General features: G+C 35.6%; 1 protein-coding gene across 4 annotated transcripts in view; it reads right to left on the reverse strand.

Annotated features, from left to right (window-relative positions):
- trpm2.L (transient receptor potential cation channel, subfamily M, member 2 L homeolog) overlaps positions 1-24,198 on the reverse strand; it is a 54,071-nt gene that overhangs the window by 615 nt on the left and 29,258 nt on the right. For all 4 annotated transcript variants that reach the window (XM_018236213.2, XM_041576759.1, XM_041576760.1 and 1 more), the window contains 15 exons: positions 22,993-23,111; positions 21,741-21,873; positions 21,093-21,264; positions 20,455-20,638; positions 19,495-19,676; positions 14,790-14,922; positions 14,530-14,617; positions 13,298-13,385; positions 12,171-12,313; positions 9,790-9,866; positions 9,599-9,700; positions 5,448-5,534; positions 5,084-5,189; positions 3,190-3,291; positions 2,188-2,304 (listed from right to left, as the gene is read on the reverse strand). In XM_018236213.2, the coding sequence (XP_018091702.2) occupies positions 2,188-2,304; positions 3,190-3,291; positions 5,084-5,189; positions 5,448-5,534; positions 9,599-9,700; positions 9,790-9,866; positions 12,171-12,313; positions 13,298-13,385; positions 14,530-14,617; positions 14,790-14,922; positions 19,495-19,676; positions 20,455-20,638; positions 21,093-21,264; positions 21,741-21,873; positions 22,993-23,111 (1,833 nt within the window). The remainder of the gene's footprint in view (positions 1-2,187; positions 2,305-3,189; positions 3,292-5,083; positions 5,190-5,447; positions 5,535-9,598; positions 9,701-9,789; positions 9,867-12,170; positions 12,314-13,297; positions 13,386-14,529; positions 14,618-14,789; positions 14,923-19,494; positions 19,677-20,454; positions 20,639-21,092; positions 21,265-21,740; positions 21,874-22,992; positions 23,112-24,198) is intronic.

Consider the following 24,198-nt stretch of genomic DNA (forward strand, 5'->3'; position numbering starts at 1 on the left):
TTGTGGGGCTTTTACATTGCTCCTGCTACTAGTTATAGCTTCTCATTACTAGCCTCCTATGTAATATAATTTATTCTGTCACATTTAGTGAAGGAATATCACTGTTTTCAATCTAAATAACAAATTGTTTATTTTTCCATGACTGGAGAAAACTTACATTCACATGTTCCACTCAAATACATTTTTTTTGATTCATGTTTTTCATAAATATATTAGTGACTGGCTTCCATAGGGCCCATTATAAGCAAATAATTCTAATTCTTTTTTTTTTTTTTTTTGCTTTAATAACAAATCAGTGTCTTGTCAGTGTCTGCATGAAACCATATTGGTGGCAAAACAATCATCTAGGGCTAATTTAATGTTTATATTGTGGAAAGATCCCTCATCTGCAAAAACCCAGGTTCCAAACATTTCAGATCAATGCTGTCCACCTGGTCGCCCATGGGCCACCCTCCCTTGTGCGGCCCTCACATGAAATTCTGCCTTTTCCAAAAGTGCTACTGATTGAACCTCAAAGAAGGAAAATGGAGAAAAAAAACAAGAAAAAAATGTAGTGTAGCATTCTTTCTAAAGTCACACCTCAGTGTAATTGCATTCACACATTATCAGTGTTGTATTCCCCACCTTACATTTAAGTACAGGTGAATTATTTTCAAACATACTCATACACCATCAGATATAGTGCACTTTGTTTTTAAGACAGAAAATGCTTGTCCTTTGGACAACAAAGAGTGACGTGTGGAAAACGTTTTACGATTCTTTAATCCTAATCTTTTAATAGATACTTATAAATCAAAATGTCACTCCAAAAAATGTATAACCACAGAGCAGAGGAAATTAGGAATATGATTGAGAAACATTGGGAAGATTTGAGTCTAGACAAAACTTTGGGACCCCTGCTTCCAGAAAACTGAAGACTATCTTCCAAAATACCCCTAATTTGAAACAAAATTTGGTATGTGCCCATAAGAAAATAAAGAACCAAAAATCTCGAATGATTGCTTTAAAGGTTCTTTTTCCTGTAGATATACCAAAACGTTTAATAGTAAGATAACTGGAGTAACATTTGCTATTTAGGATTTAATGAAATGTGATACAACTGATGTCATATACTTATTGGAGTGCCCCTGTGGCCTCCAGTATGTGGGCAAAACAAAAAGAAAAATATAGGGGAGCATATAAATAGCATATAAATAACACCAGTAAGGGCTATACAAATCACCTTGTACCAAAACATTTTTTGGAACAACACAATGAGTGTCCAACAGGCTTAATATTGTATGGCATAGAGAGGGTTAAGGCACATTGGAGAGGAGGATATTTGAATTGTGAATATTGTGAATGTATTGATAAAGTTATTAAATTTAAAGACTTTGGACAATAAAAAGTGCATGCATGGGACACCATGGATATCTCAGCCTATGCCACAAGAGAGCCATTTTTTATTTTAAAGTTTCTTTTAAGTAGAAATATAGTAAGTGCAATACTTTTTAGGATTAAAGAATCAGAAAAAGTTTTCAGCATGTCACTCTTTGTTGTCCAATGGAAGAAATATGTGAGCAATTACATTTCTGATGAGTGAAACGTATTCTGTGTGTGTGAGTATTATCAAAGCCTTTTCTGTCTTAAAAACACGATGCACTATACCGATGGTGTATGAGTATGTTTGAAAAAAATTCACCTGTACTTAAAGGTTAGGTGGGGAATACTACACTGATAATTTTTGAATACAATTACACTGAGTTGTGAATTTACAAAGAACGCTACACAATATATTTTTCTTGGGGTTTTTTTCTCTCTATTTTCCTTTCTTGAGGTACGATCAATAGCACTTTTGGAACAGTTTGAATTTTTTGGAGGTTGGAGAGGTTGGTTTGGGACTTTTAAATTTTCTTTTGAATTATTAAATTCTGCCTGTTGTGACTGCTTACCTTGTGTAAGCTTTGAAAGGTATCAGTACCGAGATTAACTGGTCCCTGTTTAAACCTCAAATTAAGACTGTAACATCCTGCATGATTCACACTTGTAACACCTTTACTGTTCAAACTCCTAAAGCCCTGTACTGTTCATACCTCAGCCTCAAAGTGCCCACATTGTTCACCTGTTTACACTTCATTCAAACAGCTGAATGGGGCACCAGCATTGTGTCACAGTATGTAGCACATACAATGTACTGTACGCTCTTACTTTCTTTAATTCATGTAGGTGAGGGTCATCTAGGTTATCAAAGTGCAAGCTGATGGCAGTTGTTTCTATCCAAGCATTATCTGTATTCCTAGGATCATCAACATATCCTTTGTATACCTTAAAATAGTAAAACAGTAAATAAATAGTTAGAATCAAAGTATTCCTTGTTGATGCACTGTATGCTTGTTTCTTTAGAACAATCATTAAATGAGAATATTGTAGCCACTGATCCCCAATTGTAAAAAAAAAAAAAGTACTTGCTCAACTATAATTCCCTCAGGGCTGATTACTAGATGTGAGGTTAGGTGAAACATTTCATTGGCTGAGTAAGTAAAAACTGCAAGCTTTCGAGATGATAGTATTACATCTCTTCTTCCATATGAATTGATGTAATACTAGCATCTCAAAAGCTTGTCGTTTTTACTTACTCAGCCAATAAAATGTATCACCTAACCTCACAGTTTCTGCATTTGTTTCAATGGCTAACACAATTTAACACCTTACTACAATGAGAGATCACTAGGGGGCACATTTACTTAGCTCGAGTGAAGGATTCGAATGCAAAAAACGTTGTGCTTTTTTGGCTACTTCGACCATCAAATTGGGTACTTCGGCCTTTGACTACGACTTCGAATCGAACGATTCAAACTAAAAATCGTTCGACCATTCGATAGTCGAAGTACTGTCTCTTTAAAAAAAACTTTGCCAACTAAAACCTACCGAACATCAATAGGCTTTCTAACAAATTTCTGGTCGTAGAAAAATCGTTCGATCGATGGATTAAAATCCTCGAACGATTTTTCGCTCAATATTCGAAGTCGAAGGATTTAACTTCGACATTCGAATATCGAGGGTTAATTAACCCTCGATATTCAACCCTATGTAAATGTGCCCCTAGATACAGTAAAGCAAAATTTATGGTTGGACCCTCAACAGTATTTGGCATTGAATTGTCATGGAGCTAATACAGTATATAAAATAAAATGATGTCTTGTAACTTACTTCAACACCATTTTCCAGCATGTTTTGAAAAGTTAACCAAAAGTCACATTGTAAGATACTCCTTAATTTATAAGGTAATGCTTCTCCAGGCTCCATTGACCCCTGTTAAAAGAATATAAACAAGATTGTGCATTTGGTTGTTTCATGAGTAGTTTGGTAAACTGCACTGTAGAAAATTCACCTCATTGTGAATTTATTCTGATTAGAAAGTCAATTCAGTATAAATAATCTTCTGATTATAACAATCACCTTTTGTTTAAGGTATACAATCTTGGCTTCGCCAATTGAACAAGGCAGTGCAATAAGCAGGGTTCAAATCATCCATTTGTTGTGGGCAAACTGCTTGAATGATTGTCATGGAATTATATCTAAGAGTATGTTCTGGAGAATGTCATTATAAGTATCAGCATGGCTTTATAGATAGATAATGTCAGAAATAGCTTTGTATGATGAAGTAAGTTGGAACTTAAACAGTGGTGTTCCAGTAGATGTGCAATGATTTGTGGGGGAGCACATTGTACCGATGTGTTTACTGATGACACAGAACTATGCAGGCCAATTAATTGCATTCAAGATGTAGCATTCTTGCAGAGAATCTAGACAAACAATTGGCATTTAAGTAGCACATGAGATTCAATGTTGATTATGTTTTTGGGATACACAAATATGCATGCCACTTTTACACTTAGGGGCAGATTTATCAAGGGTCGAATTTAGAGTTCATGGGAGTTTGTAAAAACGAATCGAATTTTTTTTAAAAAAATTACTTTTACAGGTGAATTGGATAGTCCTGCAAACTCAAATTTGAATTTAATTCAATTTGAGTTTTTAAACTCGATTTGAGCTATTTTCTCCGAAAAAAACTCGAATGTCAGAAGTCCACCAAACAACTCCAAATTGATCCCAGGATGTCCCCCATAGGATAAAACAGCAATTTGGCAGGTTTAAAGTGGTGAATAGTCGAATTTGAATTCTTAAAGCGCCAGCACATGACAAATTTCAAAAATCAAATTTGAATTTTTTTAAAAACCGAATCGAATTTCGACTATTCCCTAGTCGAATTTCACTAAAAAAAACTTAATCTGCCCCTTAATGCCATAAAGTTAGTCACATTTGTGATTGAGAAGGGCCTGGGGGTACATGTACATGTTCAGCAGCAGGAAGGTCAGCAAGGTTTTGTCCTGTATTAAAAGGTTTATAACCTTGTGTAATTCTTTACATAGCACAAGTAAAGGTCCATCTAGAATACAGAGTGCAGATTTGGGGGTAGATTTATCAAAGAGTGAAGTTAGAGATCTCCATAGTCCGCAGAGTGAAATACCGCCTATCTACGTTCATTTCTATGGTATTTTTTAAGGCGTATTTATCAAATGGTGAACTTTCACTATCACCTTTGATAAATATGCCTTTAAAATTCCCATAGAAATGAATGGAGAGAGGCGGTATTTCACTTTAGAGGACTGTGTAGATCTCTAACTTCACTCTTTGATAAATCTACCCCATGTTCTTCAGTGTGTAAATGAATGAAATAAAGAATGTCCAAAGAAGGGTGATGTTGATAATGGGTATAGAAAGACTTGGCTATGAGGAAAAGTTGGCTTAGCTGGGATTGTTTATTCCAGAGAAAAGGTGCTGAAGATTATATAATGACTTTGTACAAATATACAAGGGGATGTTTATATACATACTGTATACATAAGAATATTTTCCCCCTCTGAGACAAATTGTGGAGACTTTAAATGAGAGTTTGTTTCACCATTCTTTAGATCAATTAGCAGATTTACTTTTCAGTGCTGTTAAACTTGATAGTCTTCTTTTTTTTCATCCTCATCTACTATAATACAACAACTCATACTATGACAGTTAACAATATGTATTAAAAAAAAAAGCTTACCCCAGGTAGGGCCCAGTGTTCTGATGGCTTGCTCTTTATAACTAAGGTTTCCAGCATTTTCCTTGACCTCTTTCTACATATTAATCCATCTTTATTTCTTCTCCACCTGTAAATGTATTACATTTAAAATTAAAATTACATAAGAGTGCATAATGCAAACAATATTTGTATTATTTAAACATTATCCCCAAGTTATTTCAAATGCTGTAATACACAATTAACTTAACAGTAAATTATGATACATTAGTTATGTAATAGTAAATTATGATACATTATGATACATTATTTACAATGACTGTATACAGTGCATTTTTTGAGTAATATAATATATAAAATGGATTTGAAATGGCAAAACTGTCCTTACTTGGTTATTATAAGATGCAATGCATGGTTTGGACCAAACCAACATAAACTTCCCCTTCCTTTCAAACCAGTCCGCCCAACTGGATTCCTGTCAGAGCCCAAAAAAAAGAAATCAGTGTATGAAAACATGATAATGTTTACAGAAACCTCTAAGCATTTAATTACAATGTCTAAAATTGCAATTTAAAGTGAAAATTATCACCATCCCCAGTTAAAAGAAATTGAAAGTTGTTTCCGATAGTATCCTTGCTGGATTCTAATTAAAGGGCACCAATCATAACCAAAATCATTTACTAAGTAAAGAAACTATGTGAAAGTACAAGAAATCTAATTTTTAAAACAGTTGGAATTGTTTGTATAATGTAAATGATCAGCTCACTATACCTTCTGCAAGATCTCCCCTATCTCCACTGCAGTTCTAGCTGAGGCAGGCATCTTGGATTGAAAGCTTCTAAGCTATTTTCAAATCAGCCAAACTTCTGTGTTAGCTGCTGTTCAGTAGTGCTGCCACCTGTCTAGAAGTTAGTGTGTGCCCTTCATTTGCATAATAACTTCACCAGCAGGGGACAAATAGGGAAATCTCGTGATACTTCTAGTGGAGGGGTTTACTAAAACCAGGCATTCTGGGTAGAATACTCAAGGCAATGCTGCAATCTGAGCATGCTCCTGATATTTGCATGTTATAGTCTATGTTATAGTCACTGTATGGCCTCCCTCAATGAAAGAACCCATTTGACAAAGTAAGGGATTTTTTAGAACCTGTTTGGTTAAACATGTTTAGGTTGTACTGGTCAAATTGTTAATATGTGTTTGATTTTGGCTGTGATAGGTGCCCTTTAAGGACCCTAGCTATACAAGGCTGCAATGCTGACCACTGCACCACTTTGCTGCCCATAGATGCACATTCCCTAATAGACACATTATATAAATATGAATGAAGGAATTCATTAAATTAGATGCCCTCAGAGTAGTAATTATATTTCTGAAGTCCACGATAAAGTACAAAAGTTTTAAACTGACAAATAGGCACAGATAAAAATTAAAAAATAGCATTTTGCAGTGTTACATTCTTTAGAAAGTTATTTGCATTGAGCAAGAATAGCTTTTTTTGTAAGAAGTTTAATTACATACACTGAGCACTGGAGGAATCAATAAAATTTCTTCCACTGGTGGAAGTGGTGGCTAAACTGATTCTGCATTGCAAAATCTATATTCAATTCTCATACAAGCATAAATATGCACATTGCAAATATTTTTTGTAAACTGCTTTTATTTTATACCCCTAATTTATTTAATACTAATAGAATAACCAGTGACAATGTACATGTAATGTTTATAATTTGTGCCCCTGTTACACAGGTTATTTGGGTTGTAAAAAGAGAAAAGGCCATTAAGTTTAACCCCTACAAATGACCCTCCGCACACAGCTGCCAACTGCCAACTGCGGATCTTAGGATAACAATAGCCTTGGATATTAAGCTTATTCAAGGAGCCACTCTTAAATACATTAATACAATCTTTCATCACAACATCACCTGGCAAATCATTTGAAAACCTCACTGAGAAATAAATTAGTATTGCTTAAAATGAAAGTTCAGTTCCTCAAGCCTAAAGGGATGGCCTCTGGAGCTGTGTTCTTTTTCATGTGAAAAAAGTCTGCTATTCTTCAACATTTTCCTCATCTTTTCTCCTGAGAAATCACCCCAAGTCTGTCATCATAATTTAATTGTTGCATTGTTTTTACCAGTTTAACTGAATGTCTCTCTGAATGCACTCTTTGCAGCTCATTAATAGCCTTCTTAAGAACTGGGGCCCAAAAGAGGACTGCATACCCTGATTGAGGCCTTACATATAAAGAGGCAAAATTATGTTTTCATCCCTTAAGTTAATTCCCTTTTTTATGCATGACATTACTTTATTTGCTTTAGTAGCCACAGAATGACACTGCCTTGAGTTACAGTTTTGTATGCACACAAAAAAAACAACAAATCTGCTAATCTGCCAAAAACACTTACACCAACCAAATTGTCAGAATGTTTTTGAGAGATTTGCAAGATTCCTAAATGGTACCTAAATGCTGCCTAATTTTCAATTCCTTTCAAAAGCCCATTCAAGTAAAATGATAAAGACTGACAATTTTTTTCACCATGAAACCCAGCATGATTAATAAACACATGCAAGGTTTCCTTAATAATTGCTTGTGCTGAAAGAAAACTCCATTCAGATATACTTCCATTCAGTTGCAAGATTAGTAATGAGGATGGACAATGATGTTGGTTGATCAGTCCTAGCTTGCAGGTGGCTTGAGGTGAACTGCTTTGTGAAGGCCAAAAAAAGTTCTTTCACTTTAATCTCAGCAAAGCAATTACACATAATTCTTGTGCTAATGTTGTTCTCAGAGAAAAGTTTAGAACTAAGCAATGAGTTCTCCATTAAGGACATTCAGTTTTAGAATGCGTTTGCCCACACAGTTTTTGTACAAAGTACAAAGTTTTGTACAAAGTAAAGACGTTCACCATACAGTAGGAATCTTAATTGTGCAATATATTATTGAAACAATGATATACTGCAATATCAGTCTATAGTTTATATTTGTATTGTGCCGAGCAACACTTTAAAATCAGTTTGAAGGTGGATTTTAGTTCTTTTTTGCAAACTAGCAGTTTTTTTCAGTAAGAAGTTTTAAAAACACTGCGCATTAGGGAAACAGCAACAACTTCACAATGTTTTTATTTTATTTTTTGTTTGAGCTGCTCCTTACTAAACATAGAGTATAAGATTCCCTTCAACACCATCTTAGCTTTCTCTCCAAACTTAACCAGGGCAGCTCCATAACAATGGAATTAATTACCACACATTATCACAAATTCCGCTACCTTGAAGATGTTTAGTAGTCAGATTTATCAACGGTTGAATTTCAAATTCAAATTTCGTATTCAAATTTTTATAAGCCAATGGGAGAGGTCCAGGCATCAATTTGGTGATGTGTGCAGCTTTCCTACATTTGAGGGGGTTTTTTTTAGAGAAAAAAACTTGAATTGAGTTTTTAAACAACTCAAATAGAATTAGATTTGAGTTTTTGTGTCCTATTCAACCGACTATAAAGATTTAATTTTAATGATAAATTTCGATTGGTCAAATTTCGAGTTCATGGGAGTTTACGGGAGTTAAAAAAAAACTCACATGAATTCGAAATGTGCCTCTTAATGTTACCCCAAAAGTCGCCCTTCCACCATGCCTACATACTAACCTGCTAAGTCCTACCAGCTCCCACATAAAGGTCTTTAGTTCCCACTATGAACACACTAGCCTTCTGACATCACCATTTGCTGATCCTTTTAAACATTGTTCAAATATATGTTTCATTTCATTATTAACAGCCATGCAGCTATTTCTCCCACATGAAGTTATATCTTATACTGGCACATACTTTTACCTATTGTGTCTCACTTATACCTACTTTATATTGTTTGTAAAATTAATAAACACCTTTAAAGTCTCATAGTTCATAGAATATGTTTATATTAAAGGACACCAGTCATAGAAAAATTGTTTGAATTACTGGAGGTAAGGGCTAATATATAATGAACAACAAACAATATTATTTATTGTTGTTACTATGCCTCCTGCATTGGGGGAGCTCTGGGTGCAGACAGCCATTTGGATTTGAAGCATGTGAATATGAGGGATGTCCTAGCTTGCTTATTATTGGTCTACCGCACCCCTATGTTTCAATTACACTGTACCGGTGGTGCTAGTTAACCGTTGACCAGGCTTAATACTTTTGGTGATGTAATAAATGGGGTAAGCTCCCCGACTGTAAAACATTGAGTGTGTGCAGAACGTATTTATATATTACAGTTGCATCACACACATGCACATAATCAGTGAACCAGTAGACTCATTATGTGTCCGCATCGGGAGCTCCTTCCCAGTGAAGGCAAAATAGCTATCACTAAATAGGAACATTTTCTGGACCAAATAGTGTCAACCCACGCCTCCAGTGGCAGAAATCAGTTTACTATAAAAAATTGTTTGCATGGAGGAAACTTTGTCCACATTGCACAAATGTTCCTATGAATAACTTTTACTAAATTCCCCCAAACAGGCTTACACCATACTGTATATTAGCCCCATTATTCAAACACTTACAGAGGCAGTCCATCTATAACCTCATAAGGTGCGCAAAAGCTTTGACGGTTAATGTTTCCATCCATAGTATTGTAATTGATTTTTGAAAGGGTCTCCAAGGAACTAGAAAAAGCAGAATTTATATAAACATATCTATATATTGTTTTTAGTCACTGTAATTATGCAATTATTTTCAAAAACGTGTGACTTACTCATTGATAGGGTCATAATACTTTTTATCTTTTCTTAGAGCAGTGTAAAAAGGAGGATCATAAATCTTATAGTTCACCTAAAAGAAAGAAAATAATAAAATACAAAAGTGAAATGTTGGTATGTAATAAGGATACTGCATTTATTCTATTGTAATACTACATAATGCAAAACAGGTATTCAATTATAAACACTGGGTACAATGCACAAAAGTGGAATTTGAGTATACATGACTGTGCAGCATCAAGAAGGTCAGCTTCCAACCATTAATTCCTGTAAACCAACCCCTACCACCTTCCCTTTATATCTTATTGTTGGAGACAGTAAGAACATCCAAGTTTGGAATGTAAATGACCACAGCTTTTATCATCAGACAAAGATAAAAGTAACAAACATACACCATTAATATATCATAAAGCGCAAGCTAAACAATAACATTGAAAGTTTCACTCACTGCTTACTGATGTAAAATTAACAGAGCTAAACACCCACCACTGGCACAGCTGTGCCAAAATACTGGGACCTAGCTCATACTCCTAGCCCATACCTCTAGCAAGCATTTCTTCACCAACTGTGACTAGAGAAGAATGCTGTTTGACTTTCTTATCCCATGAGCCTAACCCAGGGGCAGGTGGGTGAGATGCTGTTTCTCACTATGCAAGGTAGAAGGGGGGTTCTTGCCAAATCTTATTGCTGATCCTTTCTTCTACCTCACATCCTACTATGAAATGCTTCCATCTACCTTTCTCCACCATTGCCAAACTTTGCCCTTAGCCTATTCAGGTCCTGCCTTCTTACCACCATCAAGGCTCCATTCCTCTCGTATAAGTATATACCATGGCAATTTTCAACTTTTTCAACATATTAAAATGACATACATGTAATCTTCATTTCAACAATATTGACAGATAAAGATGATAATAATGAAGCAAATATCATGCACCATTAAGGAAAACTAAATTAATAGAGGTCTCTGAGGCCTGTAAAAATAAGCTTATAGATGCCCAACTGTTGGACATCCCTTCCTACTTATAGGCATTTATAATATTATTTTTACAGGCTTCAGAGACCTCTATTAATTTAGTTCCACTCTCTGAAAGATCATCAACAAGTGTAGATGATTTCAAATAATTGCCAACTAGCCCAGACCAGGATTTTCCAGCAAGTTCAGTCTGAGAGCAGAACACATGATGCTAAAAGAAGTATCTAAGAACCCTAGAATTTAATCATGGGACTTACTGATAACTCTTCCCACTACTGATGCCAAAGTACATGTGCATACTGTAAGAGGCTGCAGAAATAAGACCTACATTGGAGGTAGGTCAGAAGGAAGGAAACGTTTGCAAGCCTAAAGTTTGTCCATAACACCTGTGCAAAGACCACAACTTTTGGAACAACAGGTTCTAACCCTTCAGTTATCCCACCAGGGAATTGCTAAAAAATGAATGGAATTGAATTGGGCAATTCACAGCCCAGATCTAATAGCATCAAAATGCTATGGGTGGCTTTGAAATGGGCTGTGCGTGCAAGAAACCCTTCAAACATTTTACTACCTGAAAAATATAAGAGCTGGGGAAAAAAAAATCTCCCAGCCAATGTCAAAGACTGGTAGACAGTTATTAGAAATGTCTACTTGATGCTTTGTCGAATAAGTGCAGGTGTTAGAGCCAAGGGTGCACTTAACTTTTACACAAAAGGAAATTTTATATCTATTATTTTTTTGTGAAATAAATTATTGAAAATATTCTCCTTTATCTCTATATACTGTTTAAATAAAGATAAAGGTCAAATATTAATGTGTTCACATATTTCAAAAAAGTAAAAATTTTATTTGAGATGTACTTACTTTTTCACGTGACTGCTACATTTACATTTTTTACAACATTTGGGGGCACATTTACTTAGCTCGAGTGAAGGATTAGAATAAAAAACTTCGACCACCTACTTCGCCACCTAAAACCTACCGAGCATCAATGTTAGCCTTTGGGGAAGGTCCCCATAGGCTTTCTAGCCAATTTAGGATTGAAGGAAAATAGTTTGATCGATGGATTAAAATCCATCGAATCGTTCGAGTCGAAGGATTTAATCGTTCGATCGAAGATTATTCCTTCAATAGTTTGATTGAACAAATTGCACTAAATCCTTTCGACTTCGAGGGTCAAATATCGAGGGTTAATTAACCCTCGATATTCAACCATTAGTAAATGTGCCCCATAATGTGAATTTTGTAGCAATGCCTCAGATAATCAATTAACTTTTGCTTTTTTTCTCTTAATATGGATTAATAACCTTGCAGCAAATGTTTCTATCTCCACTTTCAAACATCATACCCACAGCGTTGATACCAATAAAACATATTAATTGTCATTCAAGATGTTCTCACCTCCCATGGAACCTTTTCATCAGGAACAGGAAATCGAGTGATGTTAGAATTAGGATACCAAATATCCCGTGCATTGACATGGCTTTCTATTTTAACAGAGTCCTCGGTATCCCTTAAATCAGTTTCATCAAATTTACTGGATACTGAAAATAAATTAGTGCCTTAGTTAACACAAGACAGTTTGATATATAATGTTTATAGGATATGCAAAGTTGCTCTGCACAAGACAGCACCTTTTCACAATAACTGACAAAAAATAACTCAACCAGATTACTTTATTATGTTGATCCTAAACTGAACGTGTAACCAACAGAATAGTTTTAGCATTTCTTTCCCTAAATATTAATCTTCCACACCTCAGAAACAAAGCATTACCAGCCTTCTATATTTTACAAACAGTACAATTTCTGCTGTTCATAAACATTTTTTTTCAGTGTACTATTTTTTTCCACATCTCTTTCAATTTAAAATAATTATTATGGATACAAAAAACAAAAATGTTTATGAACATTTTCTGCTCCAGATCAGGTAAAAGCTTTATTTCTTATGGGGACTAAAGAGATTGCTTCTTAGTAAAAAGGGTGGAAAAACACTTAAATGTTCCTACTCATCACAAATGCAATTGAAATTTTTAAAAAAACAGTGTGAAAATACAGGTGATGAGATATGAGTAAAATGCAATTTCGTTTGCAGTTTCGGCAACTACCTCCCTTCATTCAGTTTTAAAAAACATTTTATGTAAAAAACAGAATGTACTAGTTCATTAGATACAGAAGGAATGTAAAAAGTTGTGTTTTTGATTACTGTATTGAACATTTCTGCAAAAACCCTACTAGCCCTGCCCATCTGGAGGAAAGAGATGTAAAAGGGCAAGATTTACGTAAATATACCAGTTTGGTAAGATTCTTTAATATGCCACTTGATGATTTAAACTGTTGCTTAAGTGGTTTGGGAGTACAGTTTTCCTTTAAGATAATTAAAATTGTTGTCCAATATTAAAACCAGCACCATATAGTATACATTATTGCCTAAAAATTAGGGGGGTTTAATTTATCCTACAGCATAAAAAACAAAGACTAAAGCCATTAATATAAAGTTCCATATATATATAATTATATGTTCCATACCAATGACAGGGGCAGACTCCTTCGCGCCAAATCCATTTTCCAGCAATGTGTTAACAATCCAGTTCAAAGCTTTAGCAGACCTTAGTACCTGTATTAAAAATATGTTTAGCATTCCATGGCTGTCTTGATTTCTATTATATATTGGATATTAAAATACAATAAAAACATTCAGCTAAATGATAGTGATTAACTAGTAACATCTTGTGCTCATCTGCAATTACATGCACAAGTGCAAAGCACAAAGATTAATGCACAACATCAATATACCGTCTATGTTTGTGCATTTTTTTTAAATGATGGTTACCTGCACTTTCCCAAAAAAGATGCAAGCTGCAAGCTACAGGGCATGTGCATGCAAAGGAGCCCTACAATTAAAAGCTGTCTTGAGGAGCTGATGATTACAGGGCTTCATTTGAGTGCTGCGCCTACACATGCAACTTGCATATAGTAATGCAACTAGTACATTGCACGCAACATTTGTGGCATTTTGGGCACCTCTGCACTCAAAATTAAGCTATTTGCAAACACACCGAATTCAAACACAAATTGTGTATAATTTAACATCAAGTTGTGGAATGTTCTGTTTTGCAAGGGCCTGCTATTACAATAAAATTCTTGGGAAAATGTTTCATTTTGGGGAAAAAAACATATAATCCCTTATTTCTTAACAGAGAATATGTATCAAGGGTTTTTAACACTGTTTTTACACTGAATTTGGTGAAAAGTTCACTACTGTGGTCACAATGACGTGCACAAGCCACAGGTAGGAGCTCAGTAAAAAATCTTATCTCTGAATGAGAGACAAGCTTGGGGGCATTCTGGGAATGTCCACATACCACCCTTTTCTGCCCTTGATAAATATATATATATACAGCACTGACTTCATGGGTGCTGCGAGTAAGCAGGGTGTGAATTTGTCATTTATGTGTGCCCTTTTTTGCTCTGCCACAAATGAGGCATTTTTCGTGTGTTTTTTTTTTCTCCAAGCACATTGCACCTGTGTTTATTTTCTTACCACAAATACATATTACAGAGTACTGTGTTTATAACTGTGCAGAGTTCATACATTTTTGTCATGTCAATCATATGACCAGCAATTTATTATTCATGCCATTTATTTATTTATTTCTAAACTGAAATACAGAAAAAAAAATAGTTTTATAGTAATCCTGTAGAATTTTTTAACAAAAATGACACATACTGTACACACAATGCATTACATGGCACTTAACCTGTTCTTCCAAGAAAAGCAGCTTGTTCTCCATCAACCCAGTTCTTTTTGCCTGTTCCAGTTCCAACATCTCTAACACTGAAGTAACTCTAAATAAGGGTAAAAGTAACAAGGGATTATTAATGTGTTAATTGTGTTATCAGTGGGATAATGGCTAAATGAAACGCCACCAAGTTTGCTACAAGTAAGCACTGGTGTGACAATATACTATATGATTGCCAAAAATGTGCGCTGAAAAATGTTTATAGATGTTGATATTACTTTTCAGATGTGTCCTTAATCCTCTGGTCTGTGCTTTGCTTCTGAAGGTGCTGGTGGTTCTGTAGATAATTTTCCTTAAGATATGTTTCCCAAGAAATAAGTGCAGTTTCTTCATTCTTTTCTAACTTTTCTTCTGTCATGTTAGAAGTAAATTTTAAAAGGTCAACATGCAAAAGATATTAAGATGTATACTAATATATACTGTTATTTTGAATGGCAGCTTCCCCCAATAATTCTCCAGTGTGTAGGGAGGTATATTAGGAAGAGACAGTATTCTGATGAAAATGCCACATTTCTAGTTACTGGTATTACCAAATTACATAACTCATTTCCTGTAAGATAACCCAAACGGCTCTAATCAGATAGGAGTATAGAGTTGATGAATTTTAGAATTAGCTTTTTAAAGGGTCTTTACACGCAAGCAATTTTTAATTGTGTCCCCCTGTGGTGGATCTTTCATTCATTTTGCCATTGAACACAGAAAGAATCACAGGCCACATATACACAGCCCAAGTTATTCAAATAGCTTGTACTCGCTGGGGTATGGGCAGAATACATGAAAGATCCACCACAAGGAAATGCAGGTAAAAAATGCCTGTGTGTAAGAAGCCTACAGTAAATCACTTAATTTCAACTGATGTTAAAGCCATTGATCTGAAGTCATTTAGACTCTCCCTTTGCCTTTTGGGGGGCCAGAACTATTGTGGAGTGTTTAAAACAGTGAGGAACCACAGTTTGACTTAGACATTCATTAAATATGAGTGTGTATACACGGCTAGTTGTTCTGCACATGCTCATAGAACTTTTTGGGAGACAACATATGGCTCCGCAGTCATGCGAAAATTTGTCTGTACTTGAAGAACCAAACCTGATTCTTGAGTCTCTGAGTCTGCTGGCACAGTCATTGTCCTTATTTATCTACGTCTAGGTAGTTCTTTTTAAAGGGGAACTATCACTAAAATGAAAATTTAATATAAGCTCCATCGTACTGAAATAAGGAACTACAATCAATTAAATATTCTGCATTGTTTCTGAAATAATCAAGTTCATCTTCACTTTCCCTCTCTCAGAATCTGTTTCTCTTCAGTCTTCTTGCAGGAGTTGGGTATGAGATATTCATTGACCATTAAATCCAATGTATCTTATGGGGGGAGGGGCTTCCTTTCCTAGCAGATGAATTAGAGCTCACTCAAATAACTGATTCCAGTATAAACAAAATCTAACAAAATAACTGCCTTTTGCATAAATTCTGCATGTAGAGAGACATGATGTCTGGTGATTTTAATAAAGCGATAGTCAAAAAGAGCCCCCCCCTATAAGATACATTGGATCTAACCGTCAATGAAAATCTGACACCAAACTCCTGCATGAAGAGAGAATGAAAAGAAACAAATGCTGACAGAGGGATAGTGAAGATAAACTTATTTCAGAAATGATTATATTTAGAAAACGTATTTCAGTATGCTGAAGCTTATATTAAATTTTCATTTTATAGTTATAGTTCTCCTTTAACGTTCCTTATGGCTTTCTGAAAACACATATCTTGTAAACTTGTACTTTATTGGGTCAGCTGACCAGAAAGCCATGTGGCAATCTTTTAGGCTACATTACAATACGTGCATGCACAGGAAATAAAATGCATGATAACATCAACCTCATGTAATGACACTAATTCAAACATACACTTGCATCACAACATGAAGAAATTTCCAGAAACAAGCTATCACAATGGCACATTACCAAGATGGCCACAGCAACCAGAAACACAGAAACTCCAAAGACAATTGCAGTTTGACATTTGCGGCTGGCTGTGCTCTGCATCTTGCACTGTGGCCTGAATGCAGCATGGCCTGTGAGCCAGATAGGGGATGAGTATTGGGGGTGGCTTATTGCTTCATCTCATCCCTCACGAATGAAGGTATGCCATACACAGGCAGCACTGTATTTATTGGAGAGAAAAGGAGGCCTCTGTGGTCCAAAACAGGGTGCAGAGGCCTTCAGGTTGCAAAGTGCACTGAGCCCAGTTTTTGTACTTTGCATTTGCACCCTGCCTTTGACTTGGTAAATGACCCTAAACATAATATAAAAATGCTTATGATAAACATATGTGGAGTAGAGAGTCTTTTAAAAGCACAGTAGTCCCTAATATAACTGATTTAGACATAACTCATCTAATGTTACTTATATATCCACAATTATCTTCATTAAACAATATTTTCTTTTCATTATTGGGGCTAGTCTAGAGTTGAAGTTACATAAGCCAAGTCTCATGCCAAAGCTATTTAAAAAAAAATCACTGTTCAGACATAGGGATGTAGCGAACGTCGGAAAAAAAGTTCGCGAACATATTCGCGAACTTGCGTCAAAAATGCGAACGGTTCGCGAACGTCGCAAACCCCATAGACTTCAATGGGAAGGCGAATTTTAAAAGCTAAAAAAGACATTTCTGGCCAGAAAAATGATTTTAAAGTTGTTTAAAGGGTGCAACGACCTGGACAGTGGCATGCCAGAGGGGGATCAAGGGCAAAAATGTTTCTGAAAAATACATTGTTGACACAGCGCTGCGTTTTGTGCTGTAAAGGGCAGAAATCACACTACCTCACTCAGGTGATGTTTCTGGACACGGAATGTGAAAAAGCTCACACAGCTAGGTGGCACTTGGTTAAAGACTGGGCAAACAATGCCTGCAAGGGCAACGTATACAGTAGTGGGTACGGAATATATTATTGCTGCTGTAAAAACATCACTCAGGTGATGTTTACGGACACGGAATTATTATTGTTATTTAGACAGAATGTGAAAAAGCTCACACAGCTAGGTGGCACTTGCATACCTCCCAACTGTCCCTCTTTTGACCACTCAACCCCCTGTCCCTCTTTTGTACTGGAAAGTCCCTCTTTTCTCTGCACTGAACAGCCAGAAAAAAAACAGTTTCTAACTTAATTAGCTTTTGGCAGAGAGCTCAGAACAGCTAACAGGTGCAAATAAGATACTTTTTTTAACAATTTTGACTCTGGTTGGTGCTGGTAGTGGTGAACTACTAGGAGGAGCAGCACACCAGTCCCACTCCCCAACACAGCTAGACTAATAGCACTGGGCTCTTATAGTAGCAAAGTAAAAAAACAAAAAAGAAAATAAAAGCAGTCCTTACAAGGACTATTGGGTTATTACAGCAGTCAGCAGATGAGATCAGTGCCCACAGCAGGCAGCTACATACAGAGCACTGCAGTAGAAGGTAGATTACTAGCCAGCAAAGCTACCTAACCTAAAATGTCCCTCAAATCCCTGCAGAGTTCTGTCCCTCCAATACAGAGCAGTATCAAGTAGATTACTAGCCAGCAAACTTACTATCAACTGTCCCTCAAATCACTAACAGCTCTCTCCCTACACTAGCTCTTCCAAGCACACACAGGCAGAATGAAAAAACGCTGCAGGGCTTCAGTTTATATATGGAAGGGGAGTGGTCCAGGGGGTGTGGGGGTGGTCCAGGAGGGAGAGCTTCCTGATTGGCTGCCATGTATCTGCTGGTCTGGGGTGAGAGGTAAAAAAAAAGCGCCAGCTAAGGCGAACCCAAAATGGCGAACGTCTTGCGACGTTCGCGAACATTCGGCGAGCGCGAACAGTCGATGTTCGCGCGAACAAGTTCGCCGGCGAACAGTCCGCGACATCCCTATTCAGACATTTAAAAATGAAAGTCTGCTTGTTGTATAGCAATCACCCTCCAACGGAGGTAACTTTGCTTTATTGACATCTCTTTGAACTGGTATAAATGTAAATAATGTCACCAATGTTGTCTCTATGAGATAATCAGCCATAAATAACTTGTCAGCAGCAGTGAAGGAGCACTAAGTGGTGCAAAATCACATCCTTCAGCATTCATTCCTTGTGGAAGGGGTATTGTTATGGTCTACATTAAGCACTGGAATAAAAATAGCTGATTCCTGAAATTCTTGCAGGAAGACTGTATATGAGATGGTAAATAATTAATTCGAAGATGTAATATGTGTACAATCCATGGTGGATAAGAAAAGCCAGGCCTTTATGTAGGTGTTCTCAGTTTTCTTCATGTATAGTTTACATTGTTTGATTGTGAGCTAAAATGAAGTCCTAACCTGTGCGGCTTCCTCTAAAGCTGGTCAAACAGTCGCCGATACAATCATATGAAACAAACTTTTGTGGGTGACTGTCACTACTATTTCCAGGGCATAATATTTATATAATTATTGTCTGCCAATTAATGACCAGAACATTGACATTATTTTGTTATTTTTCCTACTTTAATGCTTGAAATCAGAATATTACTATTAAACACTTGCCATGATGTGCTTGGTTAAGGCACTTTATTAAATTAAAAGTTGATGTCCTGTGGGCAGTAGTGAGCAATTATACTATATATACTGTATATTTGCAGTATATATCTTATCTGATAATAGATATTTTATATATATATATATATATATATATATATATATATATATATATATATATATATATATATATATATATATATATATATATATATATATATATATATATATATATATATATATATAGAGGTTGTAAACACTTGCCATGATGTGATTGGTCAAGGCACTTTATTAAATAAAAGGGTGATGTTTAGAATCCCTATTCTAAGCAAAATATACTTCTATAAAGATATACATATAGTTTTACATACACAAGGAACAAAAGACTCAGATCTTACTTAGTTGCTTCTGTCTTCCAGCTGGTTCATGGAGAATGACTTGTTTAATAAATAGATACATGTGACTGCAGAGTATGAAAGGTGGTGGTGCAGGAGGCCGCCCATGGTACTCCTCTATTAAATCATGTCGTTGGAACTTCCAGATTTGATCAGTGTGTTCCTGGACTTCTTGAAATGTGTAGCTAGACAACAAAAGTATTTTTTTTAACCAGATCTCATCTGATTAGGTTTACATATGTGATTATTCTATTGTCTAGCTGAGCCTTAGCAAATGGTAATCCACTCCAGCAACACTATTAAAAAATTATAGTGAGCATATAAGCAACAGAAAATCAGATTCTCATACTGTATTTATGAAACCATGATTTATTTTAAAAACTACTGTTGTTATTGGTGTTTTCGGCTGTGCTTTAAGAAAGTATGTATTGTTCCAACATTTGGGGGCCGATTCATCAAGAGTCGAATATCGAGGGTTAATTAACCCTCGATATTCGACTGGGACCTAAAATCGTCCGACTTCGAATATCGAAGTCGAACGATTTTGCGCAAATCATGCGATCGATTGATCGAAGGATTTTTAATCCAACGATCGAAGATCGAAGGACCTTCCCCATAGGCTAACATTGACTTCGGTAGGTTTTATCTGCCGAAGTAGGGGGTCGAAGTTTTTTTTAAAGGGAAAGTACTTCGACTATTGAATGGTCGAATAGTCGAACGATTTTTACTTCGAATCGTTCGATTTCGTTCGAATTCGAACGAATTTAACCAATTCGATGGTCGAAGTACCCAAAAAATACTTCGAAATTCGAATTTTTTTCATTTGAATCCTTCACTCGAAGTTAGTGAATCTGCCCCATAGTATTCAAAAGCTTCTTATTAACATTTTTTAATTCAAAATCTATTATACTTGTTTATCAAATATAAACCCCATATTATCTTTTCTAATTAGACATCACTTACTTAAACATGGCAATCAGGAGATTTAAAAGTAGGATGTTGGTAAATAACAAGTAGAGACAAAGCAATATCACTGTTAACCACTGAGGAAAGGCTGTCTGGTTATTGTCATCATTCGTTTCTGGACATTTCTGCTTATTTGGGTCAGTTCCATTAATGGTACACTGGTCTGGACTGTAGTTTACACCTTGGAGAAAAATAAAAAAGATTAAAGCATTTATGTTTATGTTAAGTTTTATATAAATGTATATTTGTAGTAAGGAACAAATGTATATAGTAGTAAAGCTCCAAAACCTATTTATGGTAATGTTGTAAATACATAAGTATGGCTGCACACATACAAACAAACATACTAGTAGTCTGCATACTCTGTAACTCACAAAAAATGAGAGATGGTACAACAGATATACTACACCAAATGTGACACACAAATCCTTAAATAAGTACAATTTACCAAATAAAGTACCAAATAAGGTTTTAGGAATTCTTTAGTTTTCCAGGCCATCATACACATACCAATATACTTTTGTGCAATAGTATTGCTACATGCTTGGCAAGCTTTAGATATTTTCATTTTCATTTTGGGCCAATACAAAAATATTTCTAAATTTCTCAGTATAGACAGCAAATTAATGTCATACCATCTATATAGGAAGGTATCTGCCCAAATAATGTCATGTACGAATGGTACACAACTCCACGAAATATCCAGTCCACTCTGACCTCATTGTGGATCAAAATTGCTTGTTTAGCCACTCCAAAAGATACAACCCACACAGCCAGAAGGAACAGAAAAAAGAAGACATCTTTCATCTGGAAATAATGAAAATAAACAGAAACATGAATAACATAACCAATAGATGAAGTAATTTGAGCAAATTAGAAAACAAGTATCACAGACAGCCAATAGTTATAGACTGAGAAATTGTAGTTTTATTTTGCAAACTAAAATGACACTACGTTCCAGGTGGAGGCAGTACAAGAGGCTAATGCCAACGTAGGGGGGGCATAAAGTGCAGGACCCAGTTATATAAAATGGTACTAGACAACATCTGTCACTTTACAGTTATTAGCTATGCTTTCCTTCATACAAAAAGATAATTTTATTCCTTCTAATATTACAGATAATAAAAAGCAGAACATAAAGCATACAGTTAAGTATTTTGTTACACTAAACTGAATTATAACACAAATGTTAAAACCTGACAGAAATGATGTGTTAATCCACAAAATACAGTAAGAGTTTAATTGATTAAAACATAATCATAATAATAACAAATAATTCTTACCATCCTCTTCACAATTATAATTTTTGGCCCAAGTGTTTTGCTGATGGTAAAAATATGCATGAGGCGTAAGCAGAAAATAACAAAGTCTAATGACAGGATGATTCTTCCAGGATAGAACGTAGCTGGCACTGACCTAAACAAGAAAAGGATAGAAAATAAAGGAAACACAATAAAAAACATAGCGTCGGACTGGGCCAGCGGGACACCGGGAAAAAACCCGGTGGGCCCTGGTCCTTGTGGGTCCGGCCGGCCAAGACCTGCTAGTATTTCTGCTTCCTATACTCCCTTTCGGCCCCCAGTTGCTGCCACGCAAGGTCAGACTGGGTCCCATTTTGTTGGTCCATTAAAAAAAAAAAAAAATTGCTGGCCAGCAGGGCGGCATGCATATGTGCATACGCATTTGTGACACACGCACCGCGGGGGCCCCCAAAGGTCCAGTCTGACCCTGAACATAGGTTACTCCAAAATGTATTTTCAGGGGTGGATAATGTTGACATCTAAATGCTTATAGGAGAACGAAAAGTTCAATCACCAGGGTGTGCCAAATGTTAGGCACCTCCCAGTGATTATAATCACTTACCCAATACCCCGGGCTGGTGCTCATGTGCACTAAAAATGGCACATGCCCAGGGTACTTCACAGCAAGCAATATGGAGCAAACTTTCTTCACACAGGTGCATGTGCTCAGTCAAACGGTAAACTGAACTTTAAGAAAAAAAAGTCAACTTTCTCACTCTATTGTATATGATTTGGCCAAGGGGCACTGAAGAAAGAAGAAGTAGAAGAAGATGATTGCTCTGTGGTGTTTACTCACAAGTAACCAGGGCTGGTGCAGTTTTCTGCTAACAGGATCACTGGCTCGGGGTATCAAAATTACTATCATATTATCTCTCTTAAATCTATGGAAAAATAAGTAAGTTTAATTAAAGCTAAATCTAAAATGAGTATAATGTCTTAAAATGTTTCTGATTTTATATTATATATATATATATATATATATATATATATATATATATATATATATATATATATATATATATATACAGACTTTATATTTTAAAATAGGGCGTGTTATAGTAAAGCAAAATTACAGAAATTACACTGAAAAATGGTCATGTAGATTTATAAATATTTAAAGCAATGACGATTTGAAAAAACTCACATTCATTTTGAAATATGCAAAGAAAGGGGATAAGGGTGAAAAAAGGCACATGATTTATATGTGAAATCAAATCTAAGTTTAACTACCCACCTGCAAATTAGGCCAGCGGCGAAGATAGTAATTGCACAGAGGTCTAATTTATTCCAGAAGTCATTTATATATATCGAAGCCTGTCTCAGAAATCCAAATCCATCTGGGTCATATATTACCTATTAAAATGTTTTTTTTTTTCAAGTAAGTATTTTTGCATGCATCTTTTCCTGGTTCTGTGCATTATTGTTAAATGGTCTGTAATCTCCAATGTTAAGTAACAAAAGATGCTATGCTGGATTTAAAGTATCTGTCCATGGCCTAGAGAGCTAACAATCTAATTACATCCACACAATCAGTGTTCATTTTATCACAATCCAGTTATGCCTGTATTTTTCTTCTATTTATAAAGAAATCTGAGAACTAACAAAATTTTCATTTTCTGTAAATATTTTCTACCAAACAACAGCCCCAATGATGAAATCAGCAATGCTAAGCACTGTGCCCCTATGCCAGCCAGTTAAAGTAGTTAGTTTACTGTAAACTCACAAACTTGTCAGTTTTCAATTAGTAATTTCTTTTTAGAGGCTCATTGAAATATTTACATTTATTGGCTCTACAACTTGCCAGTTTGCAATTGCAAGTGTTATCTGGTTACTAGGGCTTAATTACCCTATAAACTACTCAGCAGTTTGAAAGTCGGAATGGAAGATGCATGAAGAGGGTCTGAAAACAAAGATACACAATACAAGTTAACAAGAAAACTGGACCCTTACAGTCAATATCTTTTGTTTAGTTGCCATCAATTAGTCTGCAGCTGAAAATAGGCAGAATTGGAATTACAAAAATACACATATGATAATAAAAAAAATATTTCAAAATCTCCTTAGAATAGCTCCATCTATAAACTTAGAACAGTTATTCACGGAATTTATCGTGGCCTGACTTAGAGCTCTGCTTTTATATGACCCCACTCTGTATTTAGTACTAGTAACCACCCCATACAGTTATTCATGAAAATCAAGCAACGCATATTCATGAGGTTTGACACACATACGTTTGCCAATACCAACTTCTTTGTGGTCCCTTGGTGAAGTGGAAATGGAAAACTCACTGGCCAACAACTACACTGTGTCTCTGCACAGGCCCACTGTATGATACAATCTTCCTTGCTGTCTTTTGTACACCTTTCTTGATATTTTTATCTATATGTTTTTTATAAATTGATTATATTTAGTATCTAGTAATTGCTTAATTACTTAAAGT

Source organism: Xenopus laevis, chromosome 9_10L (genome assembly GCF_017654675.1).
Source record: "Xenopus laevis strain J_2021 chromosome 9_10L, Xenopus_laevis_v10.1, whole genome shotgun sequence".
Classification (NCBI taxonomy): Eukaryota; Metazoa; Chordata; class Amphibia; order Anura; family Pipidae; genus Xenopus; species Xenopus laevis.